General features: G+C 44.8%; 1 protein-coding gene across 5 annotated transcripts in view; it reads right to left on the reverse strand.

The window, feature by feature from the left end:
- LOC118502983 overlaps window positions 1-14310 on the reverse strand; it is a 50798-nt gene that overhangs the window by 18109 nt on the left and 18379 nt on the right. For all 5 annotated transcript variants that reach the window (XR_004905102.1, XR_004905103.1, XR_004905104.1 and 2 more), the window contains exon 3: window positions 5508-5611. Coding sequence is in view for 2 of the 5 variants with exons in the window: in XM_036035766.1 (XP_035891659.1) it covers window positions 5508-5611 (104 nt within the window). In the remaining 3 variants the exon portion in view is untranslated. The remainder of the gene's footprint in view (window positions 1-5507; window positions 5612-14310) is intronic.

Below are 14310 nucleotides of genomic sequence, written 5' to 3' on the forward strand. Positions count from 1 at the left end.
AAGGTTGTATGACAAGATTAATAACCTTTGATTTGGTGACTGCATCGCGGAGAACCTTGCAACGCTCCAGGGATGCATGGTTTAAGATGTAACCGCCGTGTTGAAGATCGGTTTCGGGTGGGTTGAGTTTCAGGAGCTTTCTTTTGCAGGTAGTTATTGCGATAAGCGTTTGAAATATGTATCGATTGTACAGTTGCAAGTGAGATGCAAATTTTGCCGAGATTTCTGTTAAATCTTCCACTTGTGCAAGAAATATAACCTTCGGTGTGAAGCCTTCTGCCATCGCCAAGCACCAACACACTCCGACATCGAACCGGTCCACAGACCTTCGGTCGTTATCTTGGCAGAGGGTCTTGTCATTTATCAGGCACCATCCCCGTTTCTTTCGTTCTCGCACAGCTACATTCTGTAGCTGTGTGGACTGCGGAAACTGGTTCGATTGTCATAATTGATATCGATTACAGTGTGAGCCCAGCGCACCAGGGCGTTCCCTTTTTGAGATCCCTTTTTTTCACGCTCCTTTCACGCGACCGTTAACAGTTTTGTCAAATATTTCGAAGAAAGAGAAAACGGAACCGATCACCCCGGGTGCGAACCCGAGTGTCGGGTCTCAAGGTCTGTTAGCTGCGGCATGTAGCTGACCGATCGTCCTGCACGTTGGTGGGCAGTAGCAGCACCGGACGATTGAAGAACGGTTGATCGAGTCTTAAAGAAAGGAGAAAAGCGACAAAGTGACAGAACTAACGGCCGTGACATGGCTCGCCGAGGTGCGGCGGCACTCGAGCGGCCCTTGAGAAAGTGTTAGAATGTGGCGCACAAGTAGAGCTGGGAGCTCGTGAGGGAGAGAGAGAGTGTGCATAGCGATGCTTTATCAGGTTAATGATGTTAATCAATAATATTAACACTTGTTCCTGGAGAAGAGGAAGCGAATTGATGTCGCGATCCTCGACAACTTCGGTGCAAACATCCTCTCGAAGGTCTGGATTGTGTTTCCGAGCCAATTGACGTGCGTGAGCAGAACAGTTCTGTTGCCCTTTAAATGCAATTCAGATATTTTAAGAGCCTTAGGAGCAAACAGTATGACCATAAAGAAATGATCTTGCTAACAATGCGGTTGATAGTAAAGAAAGTCTTTCTGAACCCTAAACCCCGTTCATTGTTGTATCGAGGAACTGACACTTGCTTGAGATTAAGTTGAGCAATCGACAATGCTTTCGGACACAGCCAACACATTTTTACTGCCTTAAGTGAAAGGGGCTTAACATATCGATCATAAAGTGGTTTTTCTCATTCCGCCATAACGGGACAATCAGGTGCTGCAAGGCGATCGGCGGTCGTTCCTTCGAAATCTTGAAGAAAAGCCATCATAAAGTTGGAATTTTATTTATCTTTTAATGACAAAAACTTTACTTCAAGACTCATAATTTAACGAAATAAAGTAGCAAATCTTGAAGATTCTGCTCTTCTGTTCTTTACCTCATATGTTCTCCTCAAGTTAATGATTGTGAATGCTTTCTTGTGTGGCCTTGCCCTTGCCCAAAAGAGACCTCAAAACTTCATTAAAACCATTCCATTCTGAAGCGTGCAGGTACTACGCACGAGACCGTTACACCGGAGCTTAGTCACGCATTAGTCACGCTAATCAAGTGCTGGCTCAAAGTCAATTTCATTAAACGGTATTCGAAGACGCACGCGGTTTAATTGATTTCGGTTTCCTGAACGCGTTCACGTGGCATGCGCCCCCTTACGTAAAGATAAGTCCAAGATTCCCAGGAACTGAAGCTGATCGCTTCGGTCCCGAAGAAGCTCCCCGTTTCATTACTGCCGGCATAATGTGCTCTCATAAAGATATCAATTTCAATCAAACGCTTCTTCTTCACACGGAAACTCCAAGCGGCCTAGACAGTGCGTGGTTCTAGCTTCTAAGCTCTAACTCGGTCCGGTTATTGCACTTGTCCCCTCACGAACCAGCCAATGCGAATGAACTCTAGCCGCGGCGGGAACGCTAGACGAGTCGCATCAGCGCATACAAGTTGTCAATCATCATTTGAGGGTGCGCCGAATCAGAAAATTGTCACCCGGCTTGGTAGCGGACGGCAGGGGCGCTAGGAAGAATTTATCGAAATGCATAGACCACCGCCGTAACAGAGGGCGGACCACCGATATGGTTCATCTCGCGATTAATATTCTAATCATCGTAGCCAATCCCCATTTATTACAGCGAACGGAAGATGCATCTCCCAGTGATGAAAGCGAAAGTTGAGAGAAAGTCGAAGAAGCCAACGCAAGGGTGTGATACGGAGGCGCGATTAGAGCGTGGCTATATTAACCCTACAAAACGTTCGGGGCCAAACGCCGTCCGTCCGGCACACACTAATTCAGAGTGACAGAGTCTTTGGGCTGAGTTCCGGGCATTCGTTCCACCGAATGCACTTTGGCGGGCCAGGCTGTAGTAGAGACAGTAGAGAATTGCTTAAATTAAGCGACTGTCATAACTGTTTCGGTACTTTCGATACCGTTTCCGTTACGCGGAATCGAGCATGGCGAATTGATTGAAGTTTGGGGTTTTATGAGCTGTAAATTGAAATAACACGCATAAGCAATCAGCTTAATTAGTTGTGCGATACAAGTTACAAATTTCATCCCGTTTTCGTTTATCTTCTCGGCGTTATTCTTAACGGATTCTTCGCGGGCAAATGTCACCCAAACATGGAAAACGTTCTGCATATTCAGACTTCTGTAACGGTTCCACGTGAGTGTTAAAACACTTTCAATTTGGTGAAAGTTAATAAACATATACTCGCCACATTCTCCCAATAAACAACGATCACAGGCCTAAGCACAGTTTATGATCATCACTTTACAGATTGGGTCGAATGGAGCGGTACAAATCATTTAGCGTGTGTGATATTTGTATTCGGTTAATTGAATCAATAAAACTGTACATCTCCCAGCATCACCGAATAAATCGTGCAGCCCTTTATCACCAACCAGGCACTGCACTCGATCGTATTAACATATTCACTCGGAAGGGCTTTCCGGTTGCATTAGTTGATAAGGGTCACGAGAATAAAGCGTCCGTGTCGAGATTTGTTTATTTTAGTGTGCTGCAGTAGACGAACTGCAACGTGCGTCCTCGGACTAGGAAGTAAGTCAAGTGTGTGTGTCTCCCCCTTCTGGTCACATTTGCATTGACAGATTTATCACATCAAGCTACGCAGAAGAAGGTGAGAATCAAAAATCCTGCTCCAAAAAATCATGTTGAGTCTTGGACACGCGTGCCGAAATGGGCTGACAGCGGCTTGTGTTTTATTAAGATGGATGAATCTTTGGACCTACGCCATGGAAGATGCGCACGGTTTCGAGTCCGAAATTGTGGCAATTTGTCAGCCACGCGTTGCGCACCGCATAACAAACGGCCACGGGTATGGGCCGACCGATCGGTGTAGGTCAACTTGTGGCACGAAATTGAAGTAGCAGCTTTCACTTTCTTTCTTGACGGTCCAAATAATAGGGCCTGCCGGAATACCTCCATTAATGTCCCATTTTAGGGCATTAGCCGTAAGCTGTCAGCTAGGTTCGGTGGTAGTGTTGGTGTGAAAATTCACCAACAAAGAAGAGCACACGGAAGCTAATCGATGTTCAATAGGAGGAGGAATGGGTGTTACATGACCTGGCAGTTCAGACATATCTTCAACCTCGTCCAAGTAGATGTTCAATTACTGGTTACAAGTCGTTGAATGCTCAACAAGGTAACACACGCATTGGTACAACGAGTTCCTATCAGTGAAATCCACTTATGCAAGATGGATAGCCACTTCCAAGCACCCAAGGGACAATGGAAAGTCCTCACATTTATAAAAAATGCATATTTCAATGTGTTCCTGTCCTAAGTAATTGTGCCAGCATTGCTTTAAATTCCACCAAACAACAGCGGTAAACAAAGTTTTTTAAATTAAAAATCCAATCCAGCTAAAACTGTACCACGGGTACCGAGATGAGCTGTCAAGGGCAGCAAAATGTAACATAAAAACACGTTAACGCACGGCAGGGAATTGTGCTAGGTCAAAAAGATGATATTAAAAAACCCACTCCAGCTGTCTCGGTCTCTCTCTCTCTCTCTCTCTCTCTCTCTCTCTCGTAAAGCCTGCCCTTTCCTGGAGCACAGGTCGCTGACCTTTCGATAGGTTGAACATCGTGTCCGGTGTGCGAAAAATCGGGAGAAAAGCAGCAGCAAAAAAAAAAACACGCACAAGGAAAAGTCAGCCTTGCAGTGAAGCGTAACGCGTACCGACCGAAGCCGGCCGGCTTTCTTTTGTCACCCCGAAAATGTGCGGCCATGGGAAATCTCGACCCAAAAGATAAACCGAAAAGCATGCGGCAAGCCGACCGGGGGAACCGGTCCGAACCAGCGAGTACGCGTTCCGGCGTCCGGGTGGACGAGGGTCCTTTTGGGCCATTATCCGAAATTAAAACACGCTTCAGCAAGACATTGCGAGAGCGGGCACCGGTGGCGTTAAGCCACGGGCTTCATCAGGAACTTTGTACGAAGTTGATACCATTTCTCGGGTACCCTCTTACAGTACGAGGATCCCGCATGAGAGCGCGAGGGATTGGGGGAAACAAAATCTGGAATGTCGTTTTTTGTGGTTTTTCCCGCAGCATGATGCCACGTGGAGTTACAGGACACGGCACTCCAACCTGGAGCCTTGGGATTGTCTGGGGTCTGAAAGGCGTCACCAAGGTTTATTGATTTCTAATAGTCAGAAGGGAAGAGTGTAGGACGCTGTGGCGTCGGACATAAATTAAATCCTTTTTTTTGTTCCAATCTAACCCATCAAGGGACGGAGACTCAATTTTCCGAAGCGTATTGAATCCCTACAAATCGTACCTTCGGCAAAGGTGAAAGACTAATAAACAGCGTTGTTGCGTGTAGGGAGACCAAACAAGAGAAAATAAAAGGTTTGATCAAATATTTAGATCGAAGATAAGCGGTCGATTGATCTCGCGACCAGGGACAATCGAATGGACGGCGCACGCAGTCCACAAAAAAAAAGCCCACGGTTGGTGGCGCCTGTGAGGAAAGTTTGTACCCCGGCCGGGAATTGCTGGAGTGTTGTCGGGTGGAATTAATTTAATGCTTCTCAAGTGCGCTTCGGGTACGGTTTGGGAAATGGAGGCGACACTTGTAGCTAGTGAGATCCTAGGGATAGGGAATCAGGAATTTGCAGAGATTGCGTTAGGATTCTCTAGAACTTCATGAACTTCAACTTTAAACGTCAGATTAGGGCGCTATGTTTGAGACTTTGTATTACAAATCTCTATCTGATAGGCAAGATTATGTAATGCGACCAAGGGGACGAGCAGCAGGAACTACCCACAGCATCATCATCTCCTAACACTTAGCTACATGGAGCGCCGCACTTTACCCTAATGAACGTCTAATCGATACGAGAAACCGGTATGATAATGAAGCCGAACGGACTCGCCGTCCGGCCAGTACTTACCGAACCGTAGACGCTACCGCAGGTGTCCATGCAGAGGAACAGGCACGTCGCAACGGCTTGTATTTTGATCTGTCCTATCCCGACGGTTGTCCGCTGTAGAATCGCTGCAATGATAACCAGACAGAAAGAAAAGGGGTATTAGCTCCACACACACACAAACTGTCAGCTTGAAGTCGCTGTTTGTGATCGTTAGATCTGAACGTCCCGAATGCTTGAGATACGCCGCTTGTAAGAAGACTCCCTGCAAGACTCCACTACTGCGTGATACACCTCCCAATGTTCAAGCACCAACAGGAGCTGGCTTTAAATCGCGCTTAAATCAGCTTACGACGACGCGTGCAGTGGCTTTGGGAACCGTGGTGTCAATGAAACGCAAGTCAGTCAGCACAAAATGTGACGCCTTATCGATCGAAGTGCACTTTGCTACTGTTTGGGCGATTGCTTTGATGCAGAGTCATCAAACGGTGCTACCTGCTAGACGGCACGTTCTCACGCCTCCCCCGGGTGCCAATTGGTGCCAATGACGCGACAACCGCATGACGTTGCATCAGTGTGCACCGACGTGGAACGGAAATAAAAATGCGCTTGAGAGATATGGACAGCTGCAAGAAGGAAAGAAAAGAAAAAAACCCCAGCGCCACACACACACACCTACCGATGTCAGTCAACGTATTTGCGGTAGGTCAAGCATTCCAACGCTGTCAGCGTCATTGGACCAAATATTTACCACTGTCTGATGTAGGTGTTTTTTTTTGTTTCCTTGCATTTCGGGCTCGCTTCTTATCGCGCGAATTTGCAAAACAAACAAACACAAAAAGTGCATTTTTTCGGGAGGGCGTGCGCCTGCACACGCGACTTCAGGCAGGCTACTGGATTGCGCAATCCCATCTGCTGCACCCTTGTGGGGGGGACTTGAACCACCGAATGATTGATGGAAACAGACCGCGCCGGGCTGATGATTGGGTTAAGCCGGTTGCGAAATTTAATTCAATTTAAGCTAACACTTCCCTCTTCCATTTCGTGGAGGTGTTTGAATCGATTTTTTTTTTCGGATAACTTAAATTGATTTCAACAGGCGAAGATAATTATGAGGTAATTACTTGAACTTGAAGTTTGACTTTTGAGCAGTTGTTTAATTATTTTAATCAGCTTGTAGTGTTGAGCTATATTGTTGATCGATCGAAAACACATTCCAGAAGTAATGGACGAGAAATCAATCATCACCATAACATCTAGACATTCCTTTTGCAATGGCTTATCTCACCAAACGCCACATGCATCATGCTTCGTTATGTTTGGGTAAGCTTTAATTGCCAATAATAGGCAAATGTCGTGTCTATCTAGGACGGGTGCCATATCCTAGATCGATCGAAACGAACGACCAATGCACCAACGAAACGTAACGAAAAGCATTCTTTTTTGCAGTGAATTGAATTGATTGATCAGTCTGGGGCTATTAATTGCTGTTAATTGATTGCACAATCGAAAACTGTTTGTGAGGAATGTTTCGACCATGCGCGATCATTAGACAAGACACCCATTTCGTTTGATTTTTTTGTCTCCACTCCTCTCAATTGGTTGATGTGTGATGCTTTTAATCCTTCAACTCAACTCTATATTGCGTGTTGTACTTCCCAAAACAAAAAAACGTCACTCCAACAAGCGTATCACGTTAGCCCCAGAAACCCGTTTCCCAACCTTAATGTATGCGCACATTAATTCGCCTGTTTTTTGTGTCCTGTTTTCCATCATTACGAACAGTTTAAGCGTCCAAGAAGCCAAACACACGCACGTCATTTAAAATGTCCGCAAATTGATAAATTACTAAATTGCATGGTCATTTCATCCCGATCGGTACTTTCACGGGGACCAATCGATATGGCCAGTGCGAATATCCTGTTTTTGTTTTTTTGGAGCATGACTCGCGATCACCAGGTTGTCTCTTAAGTTTTTCGTCCATGTTTTTCACAACGTTCTGCAGTATTTTTGTTTTATTTCATTTAAAATCACATCATGATTAATCAGAATTGGCATAATGCTGATTATTTCGGTTCGCCCAGGTAACGTTTCAATGCGAATGTTCATACGCTTCGGGGCTATTGAGGCAACTCACCAGAAAACCAGAAACATCATAATTAGAGTGTTAATCGATCGCTTCCACCGTGCGTGTGGAAGGTTTTTGGTACCCCCTTTTTTGCGCTCTTTCATTAAGGCAGGCAGCGAGGAAATTGATCACCTTGAGCTGGGATAGGGCCAACCCTATCCAGTTATCTGACAAATGTATCGAATTACACACTTTCCACTGTCAAATCCTTGCGTTGGAGAGTTGAAAAATTGTATCAAAACGAGGAATGAAAAATAACACGCACAGAGGGCAAAGATCGTATCACATTAGAGGGGGGCGGTTTGGTTTTTGTGGCGAAAATATGCAGTGGAAGGATAATGCACTGCATATGCGGTGGATGTTGAAGGTGCTTTGCCGTTGCTAAAGGGCTACCTCCTTAATCCAACAGTCACGATGATGATGTCGATGCTCCTCAATGATGATGATGGTGCAAGAAAAACAACACAAAAGTACCGCTGTGGGGCATGAATGGACAGCTCAGGCCGTCACAAATTGAAGCTTGTAACCGAAGCTTAAGGTGCCGTTTAAGTATTTACACAGTTTCGTTTACCGGGCACGATTTATGAGATTGGACAAGGGAGAGAGAGAGAGAGAGGGAGAAAGAAGCAACAAAGCGTATCGATATTATGTAATTATGGCAAATGTCTTACTTCACGCGAAGAGGATACGTTGCAGGCCGCACTTATGGGTGAATCTTCAAGAAGAGTTTTCTTGGGCGATTTGAGCACCTTAGTACAACCAGAAAATTCTGAAAAATATATTCCAAAAGTCAGGACACTTTAACTGCGATGTCCACTGCGAGCTTAGCGATGTGTGCCACTGTCTCTATTTCCCGGTACCGCATGTGGGTCACATGTGGCTACTATCAGCAGAACATTTCACTGAACTTTCGCACTTTCGTGCTTCATTGAGCTGAGCATCGTGCGCTTATCGCTCGCTTTTCGCGCACCATCCAGCAGGCAACATTGTTGCACCGATTCGGTTCACCAGTCGGTCGGCCCAGGCACCTGACCTCAACCGGAGAGTCGAATGGTGCCAACACGGTAGACGCACCGTGTGTGTGTACCTACCATGAGTAATTATAGTACGATGAGCAATGTAACAACAGAGGAACCCGCGAAGACGCCAAGGTAGTCTGGAATTCACAGCGCGTCGCTTTGGTCCATAAATCATTGGATCGTCGCGGCGACGCTTTCAGTGGTTGTGGTGCACTCTTCATTGCACCGCGGTGACAAAATCGCTTTCGAGAGTTAAATACTTAATTCATCTTTCACCTCGAGGCATCCTGTATTGGGAATTTCCCGTCACACCACAAATTACACTGGTTCACTCTCGCGGGAAAAATGTCAAAACGGACATAAGCGCTCTGCGCAAACCCATAATGGGAATGTAATGATAATTATTTAACACCAAGCTTGACGTGAATTGGCCACATCCAATAAGGCGGAAGAGTTATTTGCCAAAAGGACAAGGGAAGGGAAAAACGGAATAATGTCAATAGAGTAATTTTGGTAGCGTGAATTTCTTCCCTGTGATCTTCAAGATTTCTTCAAGGATTTTTTTTTATTATTTACATGATTTAATATTGGAGCCCCAGCTAACGGAATATCGCGTGTGGAGCATTTGTTTTTTAAAGTATTATTTTCCACTTACTGGCACCGATTGATCTATCCGAATGAAGTGAGCAAGGAGTAATTTTGGTAATTGCATATCATTGTGCGCGTTGTGTATTTTTCACCCTTATTATCCCATGCGCGTACGCAAACAGAGCTACTCGGTAAGCGCTTATTATGCGCTTCCTCGATCGATCTCCGCAGGAAGAAAGTATGAGATGTGATCGATCGGTTGATGGGAGGCGAAATATCCCAATACGGTCCTATTTTGGACATTACTTGGGCGAAGTTTGACGAGGTTGGTCATCTTTGATGACGTGCAAAGCACCTTCGCATGATGGACGAGGATAAGTATGAAGATGCGTCCATCACCTTAGGCGACAATATCGAAACGAGATCGTGAAAATATGCAAACACGATAAAGAGGATACATCTGCCGAGCTCGGTCCGATCGGAGTGCCCCAAGCGTATCAGGCGCACTTGACCAATTTAGCCAATTTACCAACCAACTTTCGGGCAGCGGGGGGAACCAGTTTTGTTACACAGACTCTTCTTTCGCTTTTTTTTCTTGTTTGTTTTTTTGGCAAACAAATTCTGCCCATCATGTTGGCATTCAATTGGCTTAGGACAGGACCGCAACCTTAACCTTAACTCGTGTACTCGATTCACGGTCAACATCCCTCCCGGGTGGGTTCCGGTTAGCTGGCGCAGCTGATCGCCGATTCGGGGACAGATTTGGTGGCCAAGAGTGGTCTACGCTGAAGAAAAAAAAAGTCGCAACAACTACCAAAAATAACTCATTTCACTTTTTTTAAGAGACGGCGCTTACATTTTTTGAAAGCGACATGAATGCCACATTGAAGTCTGGGCCCCCCCAGGGGGAGGTAGGATGCGTAATTGGTCGTGATTACCCTTGAAAGCAAGATTTCATGATCGTGATAAGTGAAATTGGTCGCGCCGGTTGGAATTTTCCGACCATGTGGTTGGGCTCGATTGGGCAGGAATGCTTTAATGCGAATATGTACGGAGAATCTCGGCTGCACGTGTGTTGTACATGTTCGAACCCCCATTCTCGTTCTCGTTGCGTGTTTATTTTGTGACTTTTTTGTTGTTGCTTGGTTGCTTAGCGTGGATGGGGAAAGAATGTTTGAAAGGGATGTTTTTTATGCAATCAATAACATGATAAATGCATTAAGGGGGGTTTTTTTATAGGGGGTTAGGTGCTCAAGTATCCTCCACAGTGGATTGCACTTGGAATAAGGAATCAAGGGAATATTTTCTGTCACTTTACAAAAAATTATCCGAAAAATGGAATAATGTGTAGAAAGGGATTAAAATTATGAAACTTTTTCATTCATTAAGTGATTTAAAAATAGAAAATAAAATAATGTAAAGAAACTCTGTGGTGCTTGCCTGAAACATCAGGCCGTTCGTTTTCTTCGGACTGCCATAAATTTTACAACTGTCAGTACATGCGCTACGGGGTTGCAATTGAAGTTGCCGCTCTGGAAGGGCGGCGAGCGCACCTGCGACTGCCCAACCCCAAGGTAAAAGAAGCCCATCGGTGATTGGCAAAATTTCTTCGTGGTTTTTTTTTCGGTTTTTTAGCCCGTCTTTTCTTCGAAACAACTCGCTCGGCTTAATTCTTGGGCCTACGATTACGTGCCCAGCAATTGCCGAAGGACATAAGTGCATGGGTTTCGCATGAAAAGCGTGTTCGAATGTTGAGGAATGACAGTTCGTGCTGCAAGTGGGTGCGATGTTCGATTTGCATAAACTTTTCAGTTAAACTGTTGCTCGTGGGCTTTACTTTCTAATTTTCACCATTTGTAAATAGCTATAAGAATTTTTCCATAAAGTCTTAATTAAATCTAGATAAACGATCACAATACTTCAAAATTAACAAAACTTAAAAAACAAGTGTAAAACATAAAGCAAAAAGATTAATCAAACACATCCAACACCGATACTGGTGAGAGGCAAGACAAACAAGCAAAGAAAGCAAAGAGCTAACCAAAACAGGTTAAAGAACACTTTCCGTTCGGGTGCCGCCCGGTACAGCATAATCCTGGACCACGGGGGGGTTTTTCGGTTGCAAAATTGAAATTTTTAACCAAAAATACCGTTACGCGCCATTAAACGAAGCAAAGCGCACAGGCACAAGGCAAAGTGGTTTTCGTGGTTTTCACTGGTTTTTCGTTGGTTGGTCTGGCTCGAAAGAGAGAGAGAGAGAGCCAAAAAAACAGCATCAGCCAGCTGATTTGCGAGTGGTTCCTATCGAAGATGAAGGATTTATTGCGTGACCCAATAAATATTATGTATCGACATGTTATTGTTGTACCAGGGTGCGATAACTTGCCTAAGATTCGTTCAAGAGTATTATAAAACAAATAAAAGTGAGTGAAGGACTTATGAAAATCAATAGCGAATGAAGGCAGACCTCGTGGAGATAAATATAGTATTATTTTATTAAACTTTCTTGTTAACAAGTTAAACTCTACTATATTTATTAATAGTCTAAAATTTCCACTTGGTTCATCATAAACCGCCCACGAGCCACACACACGCCAACATTCCAGAACAATGTGCTTAAGCAAACTGCGCTTTCACCCGGGGCCGCTTATCGTCGGATTATGTTGCTAAATATTGACTGAGCCAGATAATCCACCTATGTTCTCAATTATCATCCCACACAAACACACACACGAGCACATACAAAAAAAAGGGTTTGAAATGAATGCAGTACAAGCGGGCTCGAGTGGCACTCAGCCAGCACTCAGGTGCCGTTAAAAAGGGCGACCCTTTCGCAGACGGCAATAATTACAACGCAACGGCAAACAATGCGACCAGATTACGGCCATAAAGCATTAAAATATGTGTCACAACATTTAATGTTTACCTGGGGCTAATATATGCTGGTCGGATCGCGCCACCCCACATAAAAGGGCCCGGGGGGAGGGGAGTAATTCGTAGAAACAAAACTCAACTGAACTTAATTTGAGCGAGCAAAACGAATGACGCATCAACCAGTAAAAAAAAGGTGTTTGAATTCTTGGTGCTTTATAAGTTGAGTCTCTTTCACCTTTACATATGTTTGATTTTGTTTTAAAATTTTACAGATAAAACCACAAAAAAAAGTGATAAAACCACTTCATTTTTTTAAACATGCAAACACCCAACGGCAGCATCCAATAATCCTATGTCGATAAAACAAACTACGTGAAACGAATATATTCAAACACATGTCGAAGGGCACCACCGATCACTGATAAAGATTTTATGACTAATGGGAAAAGCATCAAGCGTGTGCATGATTTGATTAGTTTCCTTTCCCCAAAATCCGCTCTTAAGAGTCGTAAAGATCGGCGCTCGTACCGAAAATAGCCGATAATCTGGGCAGGCAATAAAAAGGTGGATTCTGTCTCGTTGATAATGATGCGTGAAGTGTATCGAGAGAGGACCATCGATATCAGTGTCAGTGGTCACCGGTGACCGATGCTTTTGACACAAGGCCAGCGGTTCCTAAGCTGCCGAAGAATATTATTGTAGGCAAGGCGCCCCAAGACTTTCCCCCCAAAATCATCTGCCGAGAGCGACAAACGAACGGGACTGCTCCAGATTTTGCTTCCCTTTAAAGGCTTCCCCACCCGAAAGGAGAGACCCCAACGGTAACGGTTTTAGAGCTGGCTAATCGACCAATTTACATAGGTAATTAACTCGCAAGATAAATCCCCCCCTGGGAGGAGGGAGCAGTCCTGTTGGGGTCGCCCTGAAAAAGGCTTTAATGGCCCGGCACAATGGGCGGATATCGGTTAACATGCACTTTCGGTGCAGGGTCGTGATCGCGCAGAAGTCACCAGAAGCGGACACCGTTCGGTACGTTCATGGCCATTCAGCCCGGAACCGTGAATCAGCTTTAGGCAAAGGTAATATCGATAGTGTTGCAGGGCGCCCAACCAATCGATCGGTCGATGAATTTTTAAGCAGGGCCAACACGGATCCACGGATTATGATAGCGGTTCGGAGTGATCGGAAGCGCCCTCCACGACCGCTCTCGAAAGCCACGCCAAATCAGTGTCAAGGGGGACGTTTGGGAGGACCCGGGTGCGTTTACACATTCTGGAAATGTGAGAATCCCACGGTTTCCTGCTGTGCAATCAAAACCCGACCGTCTGCTCCAAAAACGGGGTGGATCGTTTAGGTGATAATGAATGATATTTGTGATGTTATACCCCAAAATTATGTCTACACACACCCCCGCCGAGATGCTGGTCGTGAACGGGGTGACCGATGTGAATGGTAGCAAGCCCTAAGGGAGCAGCAAACGAAACTGGACAGGTATTTAGATTCGTATGCAAATTGTCCGTATTAACCTCCTGTCCTGGAGCAAACAAGCCGAACAGATTGGATTAGAGAAGATGTTGTTCTCTGGTCTATAGATGTTAGAATTGACGGGAAAGTAAATATTTGCTAGTCATCCAATGTATCTGTTTTGGTATGTTAGAGAATATTGGTAAGTAGCATTAAAGATTATTCTTCTTATTTAGACCTATTCTTCTCATTTGACACTGTAACTTCGAAAAGTTCCACAAAAATCCTTCCATTTCCTTCTGGCGTCCTGTGACTTGATTTTGGCCAGTCTTCCGTATGGGAAGGCGGTCTGGATTGTATTTGATGCCCGGTCCTGCCGTGTGAAGATCGGCCACTTAAAAAAATATTCTGAAGTGCGTAAAATTACTATTACACACTTTTATTAAATTAAAATGTCTCTTTAAAAAATGGCCTATTTCCAATTGTTATAAGCTCTGAAGATGCTATGCGGAAGGACCATATCCAATTGAGAGTCCATTAAACGCAGCACCTTACCGGCTAGCTCACTGTCCAATGCGCAACAAACATCGCTCAGTATATGATAATTTGCCAACACACGAGCCCTCCTGCCATAGAATCTGTAATCTGTGTGGTTAGACCATCTATCCATCTGTCTCTTCACTCCCCTAGCCAAAATCTAGATATACATCTAAAATTTAGGGCGAAAGAAACGCAAACCCATCGGTGAGCCTAT

The sequence above is a fragment of the Anopheles stephensi genome, chromosome 2 (genome assembly GCF_013141755.1).
Source record: "Anopheles stephensi strain Indian chromosome 2, UCI_ANSTEP_V1.0, whole genome shotgun sequence".
NCBI classification, from domain to species: Eukaryota; Metazoa; Arthropoda; class Insecta; order Diptera; family Culicidae; genus Anopheles; species Anopheles stephensi.